The sequence below is a fragment of the Uranotaenia lowii genome, chromosome 3 (genome assembly GCF_029784155.1).
Source record: "Uranotaenia lowii strain MFRU-FL chromosome 3, ASM2978415v1, whole genome shotgun sequence".
Taxonomy (NCBI): domain Eukaryota; kingdom Metazoa; phylum Arthropoda; class Insecta; order Diptera; family Culicidae; genus Uranotaenia; species Uranotaenia lowii.
The window spans coordinates 220,532,270-220,558,122 of record NC_073693.1 but is presented as its reverse complement, the minus strand read 5'-3'; the positions used below and the strand labels follow the sequence as shown (position 1 = coordinate 220,558,122).

Below are 25,853 nucleotides of genomic sequence, written 5' to 3'. Positions count from 1 at the left end.
TGGAAGAAAACTACAGGCAAAAAGTGTTGTTCAGATTTTGGGCGCATGGCAGAAGCCAAGTTTTAGTAAGGGCTAGGTTAAATCTGATTAGCAAATTGAAAGTAAATTGTTAATACTGTTTAGGTGACCAAGTGTGTGTTTCGAAGCAATCACGCAAATCCGCCGAAGGGTGGAGATAACGAGTATAGTCAGCAGGTAATATTCTAGGTGTATAATATTACCATATGTCGAACTAATTAACCCGTTGAACACAGCCATCCCATCGTTCAACGTGGGCGTTTGCTGGGAGCTTAAGGTCACATTTATCGCTCAGACTGTGGCGATGTTGATCCTGTGAAGTTGGCAAACATAATCCTGAGTCAACTGTGGAACACGTGTTTCTACTAATCAAGCATCGACCGAGCTATCGCTACCTATAGCTGGAGAGCTGTCAAAAGGTGGTAGGAAAAACCGCCACTCTCCCTGCGGTCCAGTGTAGAAACCGGGTCAACATCCAGCGTTACGGTTTAGCCAAGATCACAACCACCCATTGTTCTGATTCTGGAGCCAAAGAATCAACAGGTTTGGAACCAACGGCACACCACATCACAATGTCAGATTAGATAAAAGAAAATTGTATTTACCCATTAAGAGCTAATAGTATTTCGTGACGTCACATAGGGAATGAGGATCCGATGTTAGAATCATTCCAAATTTTGTTATGCTCTAGAGTGGTTGGGTTTTGTTTGAATCCGTTGAAGATTATACCATTTTGGGATTGTGTGGGAGTAAGGTTTGATTGTGTCGCAGAGTTTTGGGTGTCGCATCAACTTCCAGAAATTTTGAAGTTTAGGACCGCAACTCGGTTGGTCGGTTGGATAATTGAATGTTGATCGAGTGGTTTTTAACTGTAAGTCCGCCTTGAACTGAGTCTCAAGCCGGTACGGAAGACACGCATCGACAGCCTCTTGAGTTTCTGAGAGTGGCGCTTAAGCTGTTGACACACAACACATTCGTTACACAATTCATCCCACGTGGTACGCCTCCTACGTTGATTCGGAGCTGAGCGTGTAGCTTATCCAGGTGGTATATTATCGTTTATTGATTGAATTTCAAGGCACCGCCTCTATCGAGTTAAGAAACGACATTTCATCGTGTTGACAAATGGGGAGTCACCGCCGTAAAGCCGGCCTTTATGGAGCGAAAATCCACGACGAACCACACTATGGCTAATCCTCCAAAAATGCCGTGAATACCAAGTGCCTATACGCACCATCTATTCATCGACTTCAAAGCCGCATACAACACGACCGACCGGAAAATCGTTGACGAGAACGGCTTCTCCGGGAAGCTGATCAAACTGATCAAGGCGACGATGGATGGAACGCAGTGGTGTTTGCGGATTTTGGATGATTCTACAAGGCGATGGTTCATCCTGCAGGATGACGTGCGGTTGGCGAAATGCGGGGCACGATTTTCAATAGATCCAGTCAACTTATCTGCTTTACCGATGACATTGATATAGTCGAAAGATCATCTGCGGCGGAGGAGGAGATCTACCGCAAACTAAAACGCGAAGCAGGAAAGATTGGGTTAATGATTAATACGTCCAACAATAACAAGATCTCGGTCGACGGCGACGAGCTGGAAATTGTCGAAGACTTTGTCTATTTCGGCTCACTGGTGACCGCAGACAATGACACCAGCCGTGTGATCAGTAGAAGTCGTGCCTACAATGGACTCCACAAGCGAGGGGAAGGGCATGTTGAGAGAGAGGAACCAGACGAGCAGGAGCGTAACAAGCGCGGTGGTTAGACCAAGTGGAGCGTGATCTGACGTCTGTGGGATGCCGGAGAAGTTGGAGAACGGTTGCCACGGACCGAGCGAATTGGAGGAATATTGTCAGGTTATGTCGTGAGACGGGACACCATGTAAATAAATAAGTAAGAGATCCAAATTTTTGGGCAACTACTCATTTTGCGAATCGAGTCCAAGAAGTTCTGAAACGCAAATCGAGTTGTCGACCGCACTTTCTCTGGTCGCAAACGCGAGTTAGGGTCAACACTCCTCGAGCCACCCCTAAAACTGAGGAAAGTGAAGCAGTGTGAAATGGGATTCCGAAGCAGTCAATAGAAGATATTGTTGAGTGAGGTTTTTCCGAAAATTGCGTTTGAAGGCTGGTCAAACTACAAATATTCGTAAGTAAGACGCCCGTTACTATGAAAATAGATACACGTAAAATTGAGCTTAAGGTGAGAAAATCAACAAAGGAGATCTCCATACAGCTGTCGAATAACTCAGAAATATGATAGGAAACTCATCGTTTACGTCAAACGTTAGAGAATGGATCAAGAAAGAATACGGTGAAGTTAGTTACTATACAACCAATTCAGAAACGTCACAAAGCGGTATTTCTGCATCTTAGGAAGTAAGTACTATTGATGTTTGGTTATGGTAGATGATCAATAGGGCTTGCTATTTGGATTTTATTCTGTGAAAATCCATTTAAAACTAATTGTACCTAGAAGGCATATGTATGTACAATAATAAATGATGCAGATCAAGTAGAAATATCTATTCTCCATGGTAGGACAACTGAATTCATGAGTCGAGATAATCTAAAATGGTTTATATGCCATTCGAAGGAGCATAGTTCCTCTAGCAACATAGCTGGTTCTGAAATCTGACGCTGAATAAATCACCAAATTACCAGTAGTTAAATTTGTTCAAAGTTTTTTATGTTTCAGGTATAATTTCTATATAACATATTGTACCATTACGAATCTTGTTTAGGACTTACCTTTTCCTTCTCCAAAGTAATCCAAAAGTTCCACATACAGCACTCCAAAACTAAACGTTACGCCATCGGCGATCAGGTTGACCATAAAGGAAGCGAAGCACACAACCCAACCCCAACCACCGTCGGGTGGCCGAGCCTCTGCGTATCCACCGAGGGAACTATTTTCATTCGAGGAAGACGTGCTGGAAGATCCTGATCCATGTGACAGTATACTTCCCACGGGACTAGAACAAACGGGTTGCTTGGAACCATGGATTCCATCATCGGTGACCGCTGCACGGCTGTAGTACCCATTCTCTACCTTACTAAACTGAACGTGATGCACCGGACGATCGGTGATCACGTCATCCAGCGGCTGCTGAAACTGCAAATTCAGTCGCGGCTTTTGAGCACTTGACTCCCTATTGAAGCTTAAATTAGAAGGACTCTTCACAATACTTTTCGGTTTACGCTTCGTTTCGCTATCCATCTGGAGCAGTGGCTTAGCATCTTCCACGTTGTCATCCGTATCGGTCGAACTGATCTGAGTATCCAGAGTAACCCGTTTGTTAACCGTATCACTGGCAACACTGTTCACATTCTTCCCCTTGCTCAAGCCATCGTCGTAGATCTTATTCACATAAACGTTTCTATTCAGTAGAACATCCCGTTCCCCAGTACGTTCTTCTTCGTCTTCTTCAGCGCCATCGTCGGTGGTCGCCAATACGTCGGCACTGGTACAACTTCCGAAGCTAGAATTCTTTGTCTCTGGGTCATCGAGAACAGTTCCACCACTACTCCCACTCACACAGGAACTATTTCCCGAATCACTAGACACTTGGCCGGTCGAGCTGAAGGATCCGCCAGACGATCCAATGGATCCGGATCCCGGAACCAGCTGTGTCGATTGCTTAGGGGTCGATGCAAAGTTGCCGTTGTTGCTCCCACTCTTACATCTAAAGCCATCGCCGCTGCTGCTGCTGCTGCCACTATTATTCGTTGGTTGATGGTTTAAACCGTTTCTATTGCCATTATTGTCCTTTGTTTTAGAATGTTGCTGCAGTTGTGGAGTCTGCTGTTGCTGTTGCTGCGATGGAGCCAGCGACGGACCACATGGGGCGTCGCTGATACTGATATTGTTGGAGATTCTAACGATATCCATTGTTCGAGATTGTGGCGAATACTACGCCTGGATAATGGGTCCAGTTGGGGGGCTAGCATGCGGAATACCTGTGAAACGTAGAATAATAGAAGAATTAGTAACGATCTTGAAATATACCTTCTACCGTGTTTAAAAATGGGGAATATCTGTGAATGGTAGAATAAGAGAAGAATTAGTTACGATCTTGGAAAAAAAACCTTCTCCGGTGTTTAGGAAATCAGTTCAGCTAAAAATGAGATACAGTGAAGCAAAGCCAAAATTGAATGCTTTTTTTTTGGAAAAAAAAAGTTTTTTCAGGAAGTTTCGAGATTGCATTAAACACTTCCTTTGAAGTTTGTCATGTTTATACATCTGTAGATAAGTTTATTATTCACAATTCAAAATGAGGCTAGAGCCTGAGGGGTATAAGTGCATCAACGATGATTTCGGGAAACAGATGAAAATTTTTAGGTTTCCGATCAAACATACATGAAGGAAAATAAAAAAAATCCGGAATTTACTCCAGATAGAGAATCGTTTGGCAATTTCTATGATTTGCACTTATACTTCTTTGACTACAAACGCCTTAAATATTATTGAATCTCATCAATAAAACAAACATTCAAAATCTATGGCATTTCAAAAACAAACTACGAATTAAATTGGAATTACCTTTATTTTAACAGATGTTTTGGTGACGACAAGAGAAGCTACGAATATTTTTTTAAAGTGCATGTTGTGTGGGGTAGTCTAAGTATAAGGGTAAGTTCTGGAATCAAATCCTTCTAGACCATGCCAAATTTCAGGTCATATGATCAACTCAAAGGGTCGCTCAACAACCCTCAAATTGATATCGAAATTTGAAATCATCTTTTATAGGAAAACGACATAATTGACTTTTTTGGCTCAAACATTCTTAAGTTACACATGCATCGATTGCTGTACAAAATTGATTTTCTTAATGCAGACGTACATATATGATACGAGCTACGACAAAAAAGTTATTAAGAGTACAACAGAGGTTTATGTCGTGATTTTACGAATCTCAATTCAGAGATTCATTCCAACACGTCTGTCACTCACAAGAATAGATCAATGACTGACTTTGTTTTGTTTGTTTGCCTAGTGTTGCCAAAATAGCAAAAGTTGCCATTAAAATTTATTTTATTTTATTTATCTTCAGTGTTGCCGAATACAAATATTATTTTATTTTATTTTTAATTAAATTTGATTTATTTTCTACATATACTTCATCTCATCCCTACATTCCTTCTCACCTCTATTCTAAATTTTTACTCGTCGACTATTGTTTTTTTCTTTAGAACAAAATTTTATTAACCAAATATCCTTAATTTTTATTCCATATTTTACATCGTTATTCTCCATCTTACAAATTTTATTTAATATCTGCTTACCCTTCATCTAATCTCTACATTCCTGTTCAACTCTATTCTCAATAGAATCTTTAATTTACAGACATTTGTTTTTCTAAAATACAAAATTTTATATCCCAAATATCCCTCATCTCATCCCTACATTCCAGTGTATGCAAAAGCTTTTCATATCTCAATTTTCTTATAAAATATTCTTCACAAAAGCCTTCCCAATTTGTGCTTTTTTTGTCGCTCTGCTTTTGTTTACCAGAGCCAGAACAAACCGCAAAAAAAAACATTCTTAGCAACATTTTTCTCAAACTGTTCTTTTCTAGTCACTGTGTCTTTGTTTACCAGAGCCGGAATAATTCGATAGTATTCTTAGAAACAGCCTTCCCGACCAGAAGGCTTATACAAAGCAAACAACCAGCAGCAGTAGCCGTAGAAATCCAAATCAAACTAAAAAATTAAAAGCAACAGCCTTAAAAATCTGGTGTTCTTAAAGCCAATTCTGTATTTTTCCACCAGAAGGCCAAATAAAAAAAAACAATCAGCAGCAGCAGCCTTAAAAATCTGCACTTCCTAAGCCGATTCCGTCTTTTTTCAAAATAAACAATTAGCCGCAACAGTCCTGAAAATCTGTACTTCCAAAACCATTCCGTCTTATTCCACCGGAAGGCCAAATCAAAACAATCAGCAGCAGCAGCCTTAAATATCTGTGCTTCTAACGCCAATTCCGTCTTATTCCACCGGAAGATTATTTCAAAACAATCAGCAGCAGCAGCCTTAAAAATCTGCACTTCCTAAGCCGATTCCGTCTTTTTTCTTACCAGATGGCCAAAGCATAACAAACAATTAGCCGCAACAGTCCTGAAAATCTGTGCTTCCAAAGACATTCCGTCTTTAGTCACCGAAAGTCCAAATCAAAATAAACAATCAGCCTGAAGCCGCCCAAAATCTGCTCTTCCAAAATCATTCCGCCTGTTTCCACCGGAACGCCAATTTCGTCTTATTCCACCGGAAGGCCAAACCAAAACAATCAGCAGCAGCAGCCTTAAATATCTGCGCTTCTTAAATCCAATCCGTCTTATTCCACCGGACGGCCAAATCAAAATAATCAGCAGCAGCAGCCTTAAATATCTGCGCTATTTGCGTCATCTCTTAACCGACGTGGAATCTCCTTTTATCCCGTTTAGTTTGGAACCACAAGGTTTTTACGGCTGATCCATATACTTTCGGTTTTGATTCAAGACTACCGAATCCTGTCCACTGAGTTATATTTCTTGACTACTCACTCTTGACTAGTAAATCTTGATTTTTGAATTTTGGCTCTCTTCGATTGAGTCATGACCCCTGACTCCTGACCCGTAACTTTTGCAACTTGGCCTTTTAGGCACGAATCTTAACTTTCAGCTTTTGACTCGTGACTCTCAATTCCTGAATTCTGAATTAAAGAATGTAAAGTTAATTCCTGACTTTTAATTCTACATTTTTGACTTATAACACTTGATTATATGTAGACTTTCTGATTGTAAGAGCTGGAAGGTTGATTGAAAATAACCAACCTCCAAGGATAGGCTGAGGTACCTTCTACTTTTGCATTGTTGGTTCCAAATTTTCATTTAGGCTTAGAATTTACCGGAAATTTCCAAACGGAATGAGTAGGTTATATTAATTGGCTCGGTTTTATTCATATAAGTTGTAGCATGTAACTTAAAAAACTATTTATTTTAATGTTTTTCATTAAAAAGGCCTATTGATTCTGCCTGAATGCTTATATCAAAGTGGGGTGAAGTATTTCAAACCGTTTTTTAATTCCGAAAAAAAACCTAGCAAAAAGTATGTTTTCAACATTTTGGCTCTGAAATTCGCTAAAATTGTTCAATAATCATAATTTAACTGAAAAAACATATTATTTTTTCAGTTCATTAAATTACAGCTTAATAATTTTTCCTTAAGAACTTGTAAAAACCAGTTAGTAGTTCTCAGTATTAAAATTTTCCAACAGTTTGCTGCAAAATTTCTCATATCCTAGAAAGGTTCATTGAAGCTAAAATCACCTCAAAATTAACAGAAATAAATATAAATCAAAACAGATTGACACAAACTTCAGCTCTGGTGCTGAAACCTTTTTAAATATTTCATGAATTGTATTCATTCTTACAAGTTAATATAGAAATTTTATTTCAGCTCTATTATTTGGTCATTAATCAGAAAAATATTCGAAAGCCCGTGATTTAACCATGTTTTGGGAGATATTCCTGTTGGAACGCGAGGGTTGGGGATTAACCTCCCGCACCCCCAATAAGTGTACAGAAAAAAACAACCAGAGTATACTATTCTACACTCAAACCTATGAATGTTTATTAAAATTTGGATGATTAACTAAGGTTATTTCACTGATAGCCACAAATTTGACGCAGAACTTATGTCAAAATCTCGAGAACTGGTCTTAAACTCAAAGTTCTGCTACAGTTTAACCAACTTGTTGATAGAAATTCAGTTCTGAATCCGGATATTGAATTTTCATATGAGATTTACCTCCTTTCAGAGGTTTCGGTCCCAAACTATCAAAATTGTACTTCTGTTTTAATATTTCTAATACTCTATCAGAAATCTGGATTCATGATTACAGTTCGATTCAGCAAATTTGATTTCAATTCAAAAATTGTATTGAAATCCTGATTCAAATCAGGATTTGAAATTCATACAAAATTTGATTCAAGATTTTCGAAACTCCTATGCATCTTCAATATTTGGATGATAATTTTCGAATATGGAAACAATGATGTAAGAATCCATCCTGAATTTTTGTTTCATATTCGGATTCGAGGTTTTTAAACTTATTTCTTTGAAGGATCGAAGAAAACAAAGGTCCTCTTTGCCCTATGGCGATCGTTCAGGATTATCCCTGATGGAATTTAATGATATCATCAGACTTTCTCATGCCAATTCAAAACACTTTATCACACATTCTATTGACAACTACTGGACTGTATTTTATTCTAATCTATTACAAACTATGGTCACTCTCGCCTCTGACATGCCCATTCCGGGTTTTTTACACTGGCCATCTGGCCGCTTACTTTAGTACCTTTCTCTGAGGCGGTTAATCGGGAAAAGAGGTCGAGTCCAGACCGAACGTTGGGTCGATCCCTCCAGCATTCGTCCTGGGCGCCGACATTAGCCGAAGGGTTTTGTGCACGCACAATAGCCGTTAATTTTAGAAGCATTGCGATTCTTTTACTGGGCCTTTTAATTACACAGGGTTTCCAGGAACAACCTGTTCGTTCCTAAACAGCGATCTTGAATTGAAAACCTCAGAATCCTCATATTTATATTTTAATTCAGTTTAACAAGTCGGATTACAAATAAATAATTGAAATAATGATTTCAGATTGAAACCACAAACTCCAAACTTTGAGCTTTCCAGAATTGTATTTACGTAGCCAGGCCGGGAAATTCAAGACATTTTTTCTAAAACCTTGCAAACCCCGTTACCTTCCTGATTTAAATTTAACATTCCAAAACTCGGGTAATATCTGGGTACATCTGAGCAAATTCCAGGACATAATCAAAAATGAATTAAAGAAAAATAGAAGAAAAAAAAATGAATTTCATTTATTTGTCGAAGCACATAAGCAGCGTTCAATTCGTTTGAGGCATACAAAAAATAAATTGGATTATTTTTAAGGAAACAAACCTTAAAAAAAATTTATATGTATAAATCAAAACTTCTTTTTGCCTTTATTTGAAAGGTTTTCAGCAAAAAAAAAAGTTTTGATTTATACGTACCAAAAAGTTTTTTTTATGTTTGTTTCATCAAAACAAACTGAATTTGATACATTTGTTCAATTAACCAAACAACGTTAATAATCCGGGCAAAATCCGAGCAGTTTTCTCCAATATTCGGGCATTCGTTACGAAGCGGATTTGTCACGAAAATTTTATTGCAACACCAGGAAAGCCTAGACAAATCCGGACAATTTGGAATCCTTGATCATTATTGAGTCGATTTTGGAAACAAATTTCACTTCCTGGTTCATTTTTTCAATTCTGGACTGGAATTTAGATTTAGAAACAGTGTTGAAATCCGAAAACGGATTCAAAATTTAAACTTGCATTCAGCTTCAAAATTCATATTAAAAATAGATATTCAAAATTAAGATTCAGATTGGCTCGTAAACAAGTAATGCATTAAAAATCTTAAAATGTCCAAATGATTATTTCGTTGAGGAATTCAAATCGCAAGAGATAGAAAATTTATAATTTTGATTTTATGATTTTGATTTTGATTTCAAAATTTCAAAATTTTAACCCAAGTCAATTTGTATACACGACTCAGCTGAGAGATTAAGAAGAATTTTATTTTATTTTGCAAGTGTTAATTTATAAAAATACCTGATTTTTTTTAATTATAAGCAGGATTTTATTGATGGAATTGATTTTATTTTAAATCAGAAACATGAAATTTTCACGTAAAAAAATATGCAGAGAATGCCATATTTCCTCGATGTATTGCTGAACTTTATAAATATTGTAGTTTTTTTTTTCAAAAGTCAAACTAAAATCTTAAACTTGAATTAAGTGTGCAAGAATGAAGTTTGAACCGCAAAAGTTTCAGCTCTCAATTTTTCTTCTTGAACATCAATTTATTTTCATAGATGGATAAAATGTTTGAATTTGTAGAAACATTTTGTAGTTGAGTTTGGTTTTTTTAACTATTTTATAGGAGCATAATTTTTTTTTTCAAAGAAATTGAAGGCTTTCTAAAAAAACTTTTCTTGCTTAAATCAAAAGCCTTAATCAACCAGACTCTTGAGCAATCGATGGAAGTTGCCGCCCTTACTTATTACTTCATAATAGAAATTTAGCTTGCCATTTCAAAGACGTAGGACGTATTTTTACATGTAACTATATAATACGAAAAACTTTTAATATAAAAGAATTTAAAAATGAATAATCAAATAAGAACCAAGAACAGTTTTTTTAATATTTTTTTTTATTCATACATTGTTGAGGCAAGATTATTTATAAAAATATAAGTCACCAAATCCCCAAAATAAGTGAAAAGTTAAGACGGTGTTAAAAGTTAGATAGATACTGTAGAAAATCAACCCCTAAATACTAGACAAACGGATTTTTATCCGCAAACATCTGTACGCTGTAAGTCGATACACTACAGCTTATAAAAAAAACGAACTAGCTAAAATTATTCGGAAAACAGGTCAAAAGACAGTTCTACACGACCAACCGAGTCGACACTCACAAGAAAACGGCATCTTTTCGGTAAGAAAGAGTAAATTATAATCTGCAGAACCAACATAATAAATACTATTATAAATCCCTGAAGAAGATCAAATAAGGATCGAAACGTTAGAAATGTAAATCAATGCGTCGTGTTTGCTGAAAACAAGAATGCAAGCCGAAAAAACTCCCCGAAAAAAAAAATCACGTAAAAAAATGGGTTCGCTTTCTCATTCTCACCCGAAGTCGGAAGATCCTGCGTCTTGTTCTCAACAACTTCTGAACTTATTACATATTCATAAACTTTACATCATAAAATCACTTCAAATCATAACTCTTTTTTTCAAAATATTCAAAATTTTAAAATTAGATTCAAATGTCAGTTCTGAAAAAAAAATCGAAAAGTATGCGTTAACATTTTGTAACACTCACTTCGCATTGTCTTGGCACGGTCGCATTTCAAATTATACAAAATGTGTTTTGGCGTAACCCGATCAGAAGAGAAAAACAAAATTATATCAAGATGAGATATTTTGATACTCAATATTTTCTATTGAAATGAGTTATAATTCTGTACTCGTAGGATGTTAAAATATCTAAAATTATATCAAAATATCTATTCGATCATAGCTAAATTATATCAGTTTTTGATATGCTCATATCAACATATAAAATCTCATTCAGATAACAAAGTTTGATATTGAGCAGAACGAAACCTTACATAATCATTACTCATCAAGATATAAATGCTTCGGGAAAAAATTTCTAGGGGAATGACCATAACCCGATCAGGAGGGAAAAACAAAATTATATCAATATGAGATATTTTGATGCTAATTTTTTTCTATCTAAATGAGTTATAATTCAGTACTCGTAGGATGTTAAAATATCTCAAATTATATCAAAAAATCTATACTATCATAGCAAAATTATATCGGTTTTTGATATGCTCCTATCAAGATTATATCTGGTTCAGATAGCATAGATTGATATTGAGCAGAACAAATCCTATCAAAATTATAACTTATCAAGATATGAGTGTTTCGAGAAAAAATTCTAGTGGAATGTCAGTAACCCACACTTTTTGCTAAAATCATGCTCCATTTTTTTGGTATCTCAAAAATTTGATTCAATTTTATGAATCTGCTGAATGAAACTCATTAAAATACGGTTTAGGCCGTTAACTTCGATGTCCGTGTTTCATGGAAAGTTATATGCATATTAAAATAAGATACGGTTATAATATAAATATTATAACAATTTGAAACAAATTCTTTATCGTGGAAAGTGAGTTCAATCATATTCAAGAATGCCAACCAAAATAAGATATAACCAAGATTCAAGAAAGTAAGAGTCTAAAATTATGAGAACAACATTCTAATTGAAAAAGATGTAAATATCTCGTTGAGATATGATTAAGTTCTTATTTTGATATGCTCTCCTGATCGGGACCCGATCAGGGGAGCATATCAAAATAAAAACTCAAACGTATCTCACCAAGATATTTACATCTGATTCAGTTATAATTAAGTACTCCAAATTTTCGATTTTAAGTTTCTCCTATCTGAATTATATCTTATTCTGATTGACAAACTTGAATGGGGGTGAGCTCATATTCAATGATCAAAATTTTTTTCGGATTGTCCTAAAATAAAATGTTTATATTTTATTTTGATATACGTACAACTTTTTCTGAAACACGGACATCGAAGTCAACGGCTCAAACCTTACATTAACGAGTTTCGCTCAACAGATTCATAGAATTGAATCAAATTTTTGGGGTACCAAAAATGGGGCATGGTTTTATCAAATAATGTGGTTTATTGAACTTCCCCTAGAAAATTTTCTCGAAGCACTCATATCTTGATTAGTTATAATTTTGATATAATTTGTTCTGTCCAATATCAAACTTTGCTATCTGAACGAGATATAATCTTGATAGGAGCCTATCAAAAACTGATATAATTTAGCTATGATCGTATAGATTTTTTGATATAATTTGAGATATTTTAACATCCTACGAGTACTGAATTATAACTCATTTAGATAGAAAAAAAATAAGTATCAAAATATCTCATTTTGATATAATTTTGTTTTTCCCTCCTGATCGGGGAACCCACATTAATTGCTAAAAACCTGCTCCATTTAAGGTTTCCCAAAGTTAGATTCAATTTTTTGAATCTGTGGGCAAAACTCATTAAAGTACGATTTGGGCCGTTCACTTCGATGTTCGTGTTTCATAGAAAGTTGAATGCCTATCAAAAATAAGATATGATTATAATATTTTATAACAATTTGAAACAAATTCTTTATCGTTGCAAATGAATTCAATCCGATTTAAGAATGTCAATCAAAATAAGATAAAACCCAGATTTTAGAAACTTATTGTCGAAAACTTTGAGTACACAATTGTAACTGATTAAGATATAAATACCTCGTTGTGATATGTTTGAGTTATTATTTTGATATGCTCTCCTGATCGGGAAACTATAGATTTCGAAGCACACAGTGATATTATATTTTATATATATTAAATATATAGTTTTCAATTTGTAGCATCTTCAATGATCTTAATGAGATAAATTTCTAAAGAACAGGAAAAAAACGCGCAAGCAGACTTCAGGCCATCTTGGCCTGGCAAGAAATTCATCCAATTTGCGCTTGGCGATAAACGTTTTAAGTTCGAGCTTCATGATTTAGAATTATCAAAAAAAAAGTCCAAATAAACTTAATTCATTGGGTTGTTTCTGAATTATTCGTATTACAAGACAGTAAAATGGTTAATTTAAGTTCAGCGTACCAAATATTTTTTCGTAGCTTAATCTCAATCCAGTATAGGGGATATTTTTATACTCAAACCGAATCTTATTAAGCAAATAAAAGTTTTAGAAATCTGAAAAAAACACATATGTTTTAAGTCGCAAAAATGAACCATATTTTTTAATTTAGGGGAAGATCCGAAGACTCCCGGCGCAATGTAAGATAATATAAAAAAACACTATAATTTAAATTTTTACATTTTTTTCAAATGCTTTTTTTTAATTGATAAAATTAAAAAAAAAATCGAATAGTGTAAGGATTATTGAACGCAACGGAAACTTGTGTCAAGCGTTTTTTTTTTTCAAAGTAGTTTTTAGGTCTTGCACTCAGCTGATTCTACGATAAACATTTTCAGCAGATATTTTTTCCTCGAAAATTTTAAGTTATTTAACAAATTTAGTAAAAAGGTTAGTTTTGTAAGCACTCAAATACTGAAAAAGGCGAGAGAGTTAATTTTGTTCTTGAGAGTTTGATATGAGAAAAGTTTAATAACAAAGTCTGGATGAACAATTCTGGATTTCTTATCGACATTACCGAGTATCAAGTATTCTGGGTTCTTTAAAAAAACAAATCTGTAATTCTGTTGTTCTACCAAAAAAATCTGTGATTATTTTGGTGATGCTTTTAAAAAATTCGTAGAAAAATCTTGCCTCAATTTGATGGATTTAGTAATTTTACTTGAAAATTAGAAATCCACTACCTTTCGTAAAATCCTACCCCTAAAGTTTTTAAATTGTATTGAAAAAATTCACGTAATCTGTAGAACAAATTCTAGAATCTGGAATGCTCACTGTAAGTTTGACCAAAATTGCTTGAAAATCTTAGGAATTATGGATTTTTCAATGATTTTGTCTACCTTGCTTAACATCTCAATGCAAAATCTTATACGAAAATTCTAAATTAAAACACAGTGTTTTCACCGTTTGTAAGTAAAAAGATCGGGACGTCGAGGACAAATACTCAAAGAAAAAATGAATTAATATTCAGTAACGATTCAACGTCGAACGCTGAGAAGACAGAGATTTCCTAAAAATACATTATACTCACTATAAGCTATTGCTGGGATATCGTCCCAGAAAATTTATTAATGGAAGTGATGACAAATAGTTCAACAGTATGAGAAAACATGGATTTTTGTAAAAAAAATGGTCCAAACTTTTTTCAAGAACCATATAAAGGACTACAACAATTTTCGATTTTTAAATCAAAGGGAAGCAAATGATGTTTCTATTTGGAAGAACGGATGTTCCGAAGAAGTGCAAATCAATTTTAAAAATCCAGATGTACTAAGTGATATAGGTACATATAAAATTTTGTTGTAGTGGTATTGTCCGCCTTGCATAAATTTAACTTTTCTTAAACTTTATCTTTATCTTTTGATTTTCAGATATGATTTTGTCAAAAATTGTTTATTACCTGTTTAATTGCTCTGCTAGTTATTAATAAATTTCATTTAGAGTGCGGCCCACCGCAAAATTTAAATTCAAATAGGCCAGTGGATTCAAAAGGTTGCTCACCCCTGCTTTAGAGTAAAATTTTACTTTGTAACACCTCACGTGCTACTTGCTAGTTAGGATTTGAAGATCCGTTAAGGTCGATGAATTATTTAATGAACTGAAATTTTGCTTGATTTTTAGCTACTTTTTAAGGTTTCAAAGCTCAAAATGAAACCAGTCGAATTTTCTAATGATGATATTAAAAACTTTATATAAAGTTCAGTAAGGGATATTATTTATTTTCTACAATGAGAATTCAAAATTCATCAAGTAATTTCTGAGGTTGAGGGTTGAAAATTTGTTACAAATGATTTAAATTTCTCGGTATCGATATAATACCCTAAGTCAACGAAATCAGTTTCTATCGCCGGCATGCGAAATTTAATCCCAAAGCTAAGCCGATGTCCATTGATTGATAAATCAACGTAATCGGGGATAAGTTGATTATCTACTTGCACCTTGGCTTGAACGCAAACTTGCAATATTACTCAATCGAAAAAACAAACAAACAACAAATCCCATCCACCCCACCCAATAAACACCCCCTTAAAACCTAAGCACCTACCTCTTGCTTGGAGAGAATGTTCCGTTTGCTCTGCGTCTGTTTAGAATATGGGGCTGGTGGATTGAAATCACCGGTCGTGTAATGCTGCTTACGTTTCGTTGAAAAGGCGTCCATGCGGTTTTATCCGATTACTACCCGGAACAATGAAATGAATCTGGAATTAGTGAGAAAAAGAGAGAATCGATCAATGATTGGAATCTACGGTTGATGTCAATTCGAAAAGAAGTTTGAACTATTGGGATTCGAAAAAAATTGAAATATTTTACCTAACAAACTTTCATAACAAATTGGTCAATTGAGATGATCAAGGAACATTGTTGTTTGTACGAGTCATCTGATGTTCCAAATCGTCTCACCATGGATCATGTCTAATTGATAGCAAACAACCATATACCATACCCAGTATTGCCGAAGGCAATTGATCTATGATACCGACCATTGAAGATCAATTGTTTAATTATCTCTAGCCAGTCCTACGTGCTTACTACACATTGACTACCTCAATGGATGCGACCTTAAACCAACTCAACGTCACAACGATGTTGTAGTAAGTATAAACTAACATAATTTCTTTTTCGGTAGTTTCATTTCGGTAAGAGCTTTCCATTAGACCGAGTAATAAATAGCAATTGCTCTTCCCCCGTTTACATTATCAGTTCTCTTCACCAATAACCGGAGAACATACATTCCAATAAACACAACCCAGCATCCCTCCAGCCAGTCAGCGAGCGAACGCTATATTTAGAACCCTGTGATTGTCATACACCTGTAGGCTCCTACACGTATCTACACACATTTATAGAGCAGGGTGCATCATCCACCGCTGAAATTCGTTTCCGGCGGAAGTGGATTCGGGAAAAATGATGGCGCGGCGATTCGATCCTAAAAGCACCCGAACGTTATCCGGCCCAGGTTGCTTGCATCCTTCTCTTCAATGAGCTGCATCCTTCAATACATGTATGTATGAACGTGGAGGCCGAGGTTATTATTAAAATGACATCGCTGGAGGCACAACAGCCTGGTGACAAAGATAGCCAAATAAGCTCTTCAACGAAATTCTTGGAAAACGAGCTTATATTTAGACGTTCTACTTTTCAAGTTGAACACTAAACAGTCAGTGATTGATAGGGAAAAGAAAAATTTCAAGCACAACATTTTGAATCAAACTTTTATTTCCTTTTATCATAAACAGGAAAACCCATGCGATGAATTCTAAATGATAAATTATAATACCAATAACCTAAACAAGTGTAAAATGATAATTTCCTACCATTAAAAAAACCCTCCAAACCTGTTCGGGTCAATATGACCCGAAGCACATATTCAAAACATCTTAAATAATCACCATCATTCCAATATACTGAAGCACTGAGATATTTTAGAGACCAAGTATGTTCTATGAAAACAATAAACAAATTAACGAAAAATGAACTAAAATGTGAGCTTAGAATTGAGACATGAGATAAAGCGAAGCAAAGATGAAGTTGGATGTCTTTGTTTTAAGTACGACTTTTTTTTCTACCGGAAATCCGGGATACGTTCATCGAACTCTTACTCATTTATACATCGTCGGATAGATGTGATGACAATTCCAAAAATCAAAGAAACCCTTTAATACAGCAAAGCTGTCAGAAATTATGAGCAATTCAAAAATAAAAAAAATTTTGAGACTTTTTTTTTATACGGAACCTAATACAGACAGCCTGGTAAAACAAATTTACTTAATTTTGAAATGTTGAGAAACTAAAATAAACTAGGTACCTACACAATGACTACCTATCATCAAAATCGCGTCCACAGGAACGACAACAAACTATTTACAAGTCAAATTTCCCCGAAACGGATATTTAGCGAACAGCTTAGGAAGGATAAAATAACAAAATGAGTTGTTGAAGACAGAAGCTTGGATAATTTATAAAGTCTAAAGATTAACAAAAGACGGGGGAAATTGAAAAAATTATTCAATCGAATCAAAAGATTTTTTATTTTTTTTTTTATCTTTTTTTCATTCACTTAGGAAAAAGGTGCATTGTACCGTCTTTCTTTTTTACCTAGAAAAGAGGTTAATTTACCTTTGCGATTCGCTGGGCAAAAACGAACATCCTACTGGTTGCCCATTCAATGTCTAAAAAGTTTTTTTTCTCTTCGCCTGTTCAAATGTGTTCTGGGAAGTAATCAAATTACATGAAACAAAGGCATAAGTACATTTGAATTTTAATTTGAATTTTTCATTACCTATGTGTTTAATGTTTTGGGAATCTTTGTATCAATAATATATAGTTTCATGATGAGAACTCACACAAAAACTTGATCTTGTTGCGATGTGAGTTTAACCTCGATGAGGTAAAAGTTACCTATTTGGATTGATTAAGCTTTCACCTTTTTATCTCGGTAAATTTTACCTTTTTATCATTTTACGTGTGCTCTACCATTAAGATCCTGTTTCTAAGGCTTGCTTCATTGAGAATTGGAACAATCTTTTGCTCATATTGTGGCGCTCCTGGTGGACAGATTTGGAAGTTCTTGGCGCCCACGTGTCGGGAATTTTGTCAGCTTCACGTATGCTTTTCCGCATATCGAATGTAGGTACTTTGTAAACAATCAATATAAAAGCCGAAAGAAGGGAAAAAATTATGCACAGTTATTTTGAAAATCCATTGTGGTCTGCATCGAGGCTAGCTAGCTGAAATTGCCCAGAAATACCGTATGACGCGATTTCATACGGTATAAGGAAATATTGAAGGTGATTCGAAAACTTCAAGCTAATCGTCGGAGTTAAACTGTCGACCGGAAACTGCGTAGTAAGATTTTGAAGATATATACCCACTCGAGACGGATTGCACACCGTGTGTGCAATGGAAATAGTTTGAACTTTTTCATGATTTTGAATAAATTGAATTAGTGGACTAATTTTCATGGTTCTCTAACCAATAGAATCTATAAAGGATAGATAAACGTTACTTTGCATTGGTTTCACTGTGTATGAAAATGTCTTCAAAATATTTGGGGATGAAAATTACTTATAAAATAAGGCCGCGCAGACAGGGTTTCGTTTCGTCGCTACAGACAACAGGTCATTTGCTTGTTATTTGTGTTGTTTTTGTGGAAGTGTGCGTCGGTGGTTATTTAGGCTATAGTGAGGGGATAATAACTTAAATTGATATGCATCTAGGACCAGTATAGAGTTTTTATGAATTCCGTCTTATTAAGTCCAACTTTTAAATTCATAACCTTTCGAGCGTGCTGTTGGGTTCTACAGCCCTTGTCGGGGAATTTTTAGTTAATTCTACTTTCACAAAGGTGAAATCTGTATCTTATAGTTGAAAATATTATTAAACGAATTATTAATTTGCTGATAATACCATCATCGTTATTTAATTTTATTATTAAATATTCAAACATGAATTTCTAATAAATTTTAATTTAATATTTCAGTTAAATTTTTGAAATTTTAACGTTCCGTTCGATGTGCGTTCATGAAATGATGGGCAAACTTTGTAGTTTTAAGTAGTTTTTAATTTATTATTTTATTAGGCTATCATTAGGATCAACATGTGATCCGTTGATGTTTTACACAAATAAACAAATCACCCTCTTTTCAAACGAGGTTGCCGAAATCACAGAATAATCTATAATTCCACAGAGATTCGTCCAAATTTTCATCACAGTCACGGAACACAGATTTTTGGAAATATTCATTGATTTCACAGATTTGTTAAATTTTGTACCTACGTATTTGAGAAAAATGTTAACATAAGTTTTGAATTTTTGTTTTGTTTAGGAAAGTCATGATAATGATTTTGGGGCTTTTTCCATCACACTATTTCTTGGTTAAATCACAGAAAATCGGATTTGTTTTTGCAAAAACACACATTTTTTCGGCAACCTTGCTTTCAACATTAAAAAATTGGACAGCTTCAAAAGTTCCCGGTTAGATAAAAATCCACAGAGGAGGAAAAAAATCAGGTTAAAACCGATAAAATTGAAAAAAAAACATAAACCACAAAAGTAAACACATTCTCATTGTAAAAAGTTAAGAATAAACTAATTGTTGGTTTAAACCACATTACATGATATTCTTTGCATTATATTTTTGCCTTTCTTTCAGAAAGGTATAGTTATCGGTCGATTTGGGAGATCATTAATTATGGGTCTTAGATATACCTTTATAGGTACCTATCGAATCAGCTCGACGAGTTCAGACGATGTCAGTGTATTTGTATGTATTGGTGTGATTTTTTATAAACTTTGTCACTACGTTTTTGCGAAACTGGGAAATACAATAAAAATGATTTTTGTCTTAAAAAATTTGATTTTTTTCCCTCTTCAATGTATAAAAGAAAGAAAAAAAAACAAAATAGTTTGAAAAATAAATTTTCATAGTAATTATCATCAAATCATCACACCAAAAAACGTGTCAATTTAGCTGGCTGGCCACAACAAGCAATCACTAAAATCAAGATTATCGTATATATGACGTCAAATTATATGTGACGTCATTGATACGCGCTTGCTATCGAAAAGTATGGACCTGTCGATGTGTGAAAGGGGAACCAGACAGGCTTCACTCCCTCTCAGGTTTGATGTCATGGTGACAGAAACCGTATGGGAGGAATACGCCAATTCATATTTTCCCGGCCAATGATTGAAATTTTTTTATTTTAACGGTTCAGATAACACCGAACCATTTCAAAAATTTCGGAACCGAAGCTCCGAATTATAAATTGTAAAATGGTTTCCACCAAGGGGTACGACCCCGAAATTTGTGAAGTCGTTGGTGAGTACGTGATGCCCACACTGCATGGTACGAAAGCGATAGTAACTTCGCCCAACATTATATTCAGGAACAGATTGCTCTGAGAAGGGGAAAACAACACGGGTACGCGGACGATGTATGCACATCCTCTCATCTTCTCACGTGCCGTTCGTGCTTACGAAGCTTTTTCTTAAGCAGCAACGACAGGAGAGTATTTCGCCCGTGAGGGCAAATTAAATCTAATAAGACAAATGCTACTGAATCCTCTCGAGCTTTAAGCTCTCGAGCTTGTTTTTTTGTTCCCTTTTCTCTTCCTCTCTTCAGATCTAACGTTGCGTTGTTGTTGTTGGGGTTGGTGTCTAGAGAAAAACGATGACGGCTTGGAGGTCAATCTTAACTTTCACTTGCTGAAGCCAATGGAAGATGACAACCAAACAGTAGCGCCACCAAACCCTCCATAGTAGAGTTTGAAGCATTTGGGATTTTTTTTGGAACATGCATATAAAGCTAAAAAGCTAATAATCATTATTGACAAAGTTGAAGAAACAGAAAAAAAATTGACTAAAAAGACCAATTTGACGAAATTGACAAATTTGACATAATTCATTGATTTGACAAAATTCACTTGATTGAAAAAATCATAAAATTGACAAAATTTATAAAATTGACAAAATCGAGAAAATTGGCAAAATTGACCAAATTGACGATGAAAAACTGGATTAAAATTCACTGAATTGACAATATTGATAAAACTGACAAAATCAACAAACTTGAAAAAATTGACAAAATTGACAAAATCGACAAAATTGACAAAATTGACAAAATTGACAAAATTAACAAAATTGACAAAAGAGATGACAAAATTCACTAAATTGACAAAATTGACAAGATTGATAAAACTGACAAAATTGAGAAAATTGATAAAAATGATTAAATTAACGATGACAAAATCGAAAAAATTCACTAAATTGACAAAATTGACAAGATTGATAAAACTGACAAAAATCGACAAAATTGACAAAATTGATTAAATTGACCAAATTGACCAAATTGACGAAATTGACAAACTTGGCTTAATTCATTGATTTGACAAAATTAACTTAGCTGAAAAAATCATAAAAATTGATAATATTTATAAATTTGACAAAATCGAGAAAATTGGCAGAATTGACAAAATTGACGATGACAAAATCGACAAAATTCACTGAATTGACAAAATTGACAAGATTGATAAAACTGACAAAATTGAAAAAAAAATTACTAAATTAACGATGACAAAATCGACAAAATTCACTCAATTGACAAAATTGACAAGATTGATAAAACTGACAAAAATCGACAAAATTGACAAAATTGACCAAATTGACCAAAATGACCAAATTGTCAAAATTCACAAAATTGACAAAGACAAAATTGACAAAATTCACTATATTTACAAAGTTGACAAAAATGAAAAGATTGACAAAATTGACTGGCGAAATTTACAAAATTGATCCAATTGACCAAATTGACAAAATTGACAAATTGACAAAATTTACAAAATCGAAGAAAATTGACAAAATTGAGAAAATTGGCCAAATTGACAATGACAAAATCGACAAAATACACTTAATTGACAAAGCTGACAAAATTGACAAAATTGACAAAATTGACAAAATTGACAAAATTGACAAGATTGACAAAATTGACTAATTTGATAAAACTGACAAAATTGACAAAATTAACAAAACTGACCAAATTGACAAATTTGACAAAATTGACAAAATTTTCAAATTTGAAAAAGTTGACAAAATCATGAAAATTGTTAAAATCGACAAAATTGACAAAATCTAGAAAATTGGTAAAATTGACAAAATTTATCAACTAAGAATGCTGACAAAATTATGAAAATTGAAAAAATTTACATTATTGACAAAATTGAAAAAATGACCAAATTAACAAAATTAACAAAATAGACCAAATCAACAAAACAGGATAAAAATCTCAAAATAACAAAATTAAAAATACTACGCTTTCAAAATTTTCAATACTTTTAATTTTCAAAATTTATTCTACCGATTTTCTGCATTTTGGTATCGTATTTTACTCTAGCAATTGAAATTTTGTTCCAATGATTTTATCTATGTATTTGATTCCTCTACTTGAGAGGTTGAATTATTTGAAATACATGGTCAGGCATCTTTTTTCAAATTGTATTCTTAATTTTTATACCCCTTCCATTTTGAAGATATCATACACACAAAATTTTCGAGGCCGAAAATTAGCAAAATTTTGCTCAAATTTGACCAGCTAGAAACTTAGCAATCATTTTAGCAAATTTTTCGAACTAAAATTTTAGCAAACGAGAGAAAAATTTAGCCGCCGCAGTTTTTGCTCACTTCTTTTAGCAAAAAACCGGTAGAAAAGATCCTATTGGATTTGAAATTCAATATTTATTCTTTTTCCAGGAAATTTGGGGGAAATATCTGCTTATACAATAGAATACAAAATTTTTTTCACATAATTTATTTGACACTTTTTTTCAAATTTCAATTAACACTTCCTGCACTTGAAAAACAAAACCGCACTTGTCCGCGGTAACTGACCATCCGCCAAGCGGAAAACCGATGCGGCCAGATCAGTTTCCTTTTTGTCGATCATCCTGATGGCAATGATGTCTGTTGTCGCCGGCAGCCGCAACCTGTAGAAAAAAACAAATAATTTTTGAAATTTAAAACCGGATTTCCATTGGCCAAATCTGCTATTACCTGTCCGTTCCCGGTGTGAATTTATTCACCATCTCCATCACATGCAGCAAGTTGACCTGGCTTCCATTCCGTCGTTGTCAGCCTAGTCTCCGCAGGTTCTGCCAGCATCTAATTTTCTCAACCGCACTGATTCGCGTCGAACTATTTTTTTCTCGAAACCGGCGGCTGCTGTCTGAACGAAGCGGCTAGCTAGGCTGCTTTTTTACCAAAATCAAGCAAAATAATAACTTTGCTATCGCGTTAGTAAAACAACTCTTTTTGCTAATCGAAAGTAACACAGTATTTTTGCTAAGTGGAGCCTTGAAAGTTTTGTGTGTATGCTGTAACTCCAAAAGGAGTAAATTGAGTTATTCCAGAATCTAGTCATTCAAAAATCTCCAACTAGTTGCAAATAAGGTTATTTATATGAAAATTATGATTATATAAAAATACTTTTATCCTAATAAAAACTTTGAATCTTTAATTCCTAAATTCATTTTGGATTTATTGCGTATGAAATTCATTTATCATAATTCATAATTCATTTTGTTTTATATGTACCCAAATAAAATTTACAGGCTGAAAGAAAGGCTACAATCCACTGTCAAGTGTATTAAATCGGGTTTTTCCTTTATAAAAAGAACAAAAATTGAAACGAATGATGAACATGTTCAATATGGTGTATTATTATCTTCTACCCATTGTGCAATTCGGCTATTGGAAATAATTTTATTTCGAGGAGAGGACTGCATATAATAAAAATTGATCGAATCAAAGAATAGAAATGTATCACTCCTGGGGGACGCGTTCGAAAAAAGTCGCCGTCTTGAATGGGTTAAGAGAAATTCCTATCTATCGGACCGAGATTTGGCCAGAAAAAAAGATGACCAAACGTTCTGTTTTCTACAACGGACTGAAGATGTATAATAATCTGCCGCTGAACATCAAAGACAGTTCGAACTTAAATGTCTTTAAGAAACTGACAATACAATACGTCAAACAGTCAATCTGAAACAATGACCAATCCTAAAAAGGATCATATGGATGTGATGAAGATCTGAAGAAGTATCAGATAAAAAAAATGTACGGTGATGGACATACGCGGGAGTAAGACAAACAAGTCGTACAGGAATTGATCAAATAATGTAAACATAATTATCCAGAGGATAACTAGTCCCTCCCACTCCTAAAGAAGCGTATGGGGTGGAGGAAGGACCCGAATGGGCCTGTGGGACCATCACAAAAAAAAAGAAAAAGAAAAAACTGGGCAATCATGAAGAGGAGACTCAAAGCAAAGGGAAAGGTTGTCAAAGACATCAATCTGATAACTAGAACGAATATCTAAAACGGCTAGCTAAAACTATGGTCGAAGAAAGTGTGCGCCGCCAATGAGCCGTGTTACAGGAAAAAAATCGAAATTCTTCTAATTCCTTCGAAACCGTGATAAATAATTATTGATAACCTGAAGATAACTTGAAAGTTAATGTTTATAAACAAATTTCAAATCAAGGATTAAATAGAAATAAACAAAAATAAATTTTAATATTAATGTTGTGCTACAAAAAAGTGACTAAGAGTTACTAACTACAAACTGATAAGAAGCTTAGATTAGGAATACCATACGTACTCTTTTAAGAGTACATGTACTCTTTTTCGATCGAGAAATGGGCGTACTCTTCTTTTTGTAAAATTTTACCAAATGTACTCTTTTTTTGTTGAAAGACATTTGATCAGCAAAACCAACGTATTCCTTCCATTTTATGAAGTTTTTTCACGTCTTATGCAAAAACTATGAAAGGAATACAGCTTACAACAAATTACTTTTACATTTTGTTATAATAATCATACACTTTTGGTCGTTGTAAACAGTGAGCGCGATAAGCGCCTTTGAGTATGCAAACAGTAATCAATATGCAAAAGAATTAGGTATCTATAGCACAAGAATATTTTAAAAGAAAATTTATTGAGTAAGTTAGTAAATAGATAAGTAAGTCACATAACCTCCAAGACATTAACAGTATTCTATTAAATTGAAATATCTCGGTGCCACCTCAGATAACACGAAATATAAACCCCGCTTTAGCTATTAATTGGACGTTTTTGGCAAGTTTAAAATCTAAACTTGCCAGAAACGTCTATTAAATTGAAAAATAAAACCATGTTAGAACCGAGCTATGCGCCTGAATGATATTCAATACCAGAGCAAAAGGATAGGGTTTGTCAATGTATTTCGTTCAAACCGAGGTTTCACTTATCCGAGGTGGTCCCTCTCCTGGCTACCTCAAGTAAGCGGGGTTCTATTGCACATGTTTTTGCATACCATCCGGGCGCCAAGATCTAAAAATATTTGGATCTTGTGTCAACCTGATGACTAGGATAACTCGCAAGCTTAGAAAACTGGAGTTTGGATAAGCGGGTTCTACTTATTAACGTTTTTCCTGACTTTACGGACAAATGATCTCAATGTACTCTTTTGGGTGTCACGGGATATGGTAACCCTAGTTTAGATGAATGGGGGTATAATTCAATCCTATGTATAAAAATGGAGGCGTTTTCTTTGTAACAAAATCACGTATAGACAGACAGGCTATGGGAATAAAGGGAAATTTGTACCGTATTTGTTTTCTCCCCTCAATCAGTGTTCCACCGTATCCGACAAAAACAAACACAAATCGTCGCCAGTGTATTGCTACCTCACTCACTCACACGCTCTCTCGCAACACTGACAAAATTTTCGGGGCACTACCGCCCGATGGCAGTGCAACACCAGGTCAAAACCAGCGCAACACCGTCCGAATAAACAAACAGTTTGACAGCACCTAGTGGTGCACCAGTGCAACACTAGTGCAACACTCGGCATAAACAAATACGGTATAGGTATCTGAGAGTTTTTCGAGTCAGAGATGATTTGCACAATATTTTCAAAAATTTTATTTTTTATTGAAAAGAGGCCCCCGTACAAAATTAACTT

The 25,853-nt window shown here is 34.6% G+C and overlaps 1 protein-coding gene across 8 annotated transcripts in view; it reads right to left on the bottom strand.

Moving 5' to 3' along the window:
- LOC129750864 (uncharacterized) overlaps positions 1–25,853 on the bottom strand; it is a 165,054-nt gene that overhangs the window by 19,934 nt on the left and 119,267 nt on the right. For 7 of the 8 annotated variants that reach the window (XM_055745977.1, XM_055745982.1, XM_055745980.1 and 4 more), the window contains one exon: positions 2,780–3,988. In XM_055745977.1, the coding sequence (XP_055601952.1) occupies positions 2,780–3,920 (1,141 nt within the window). In that variant the 5' untranslated portion in view covers positions 3,921–3,988. Of the gene's footprint in view, positions 1–2,779; positions 3,989–15,400; positions 15,550–25,853 lie in introns of those variants that run through there. The other variant, XM_055745979.1, reaches the window with a different exon arrangement.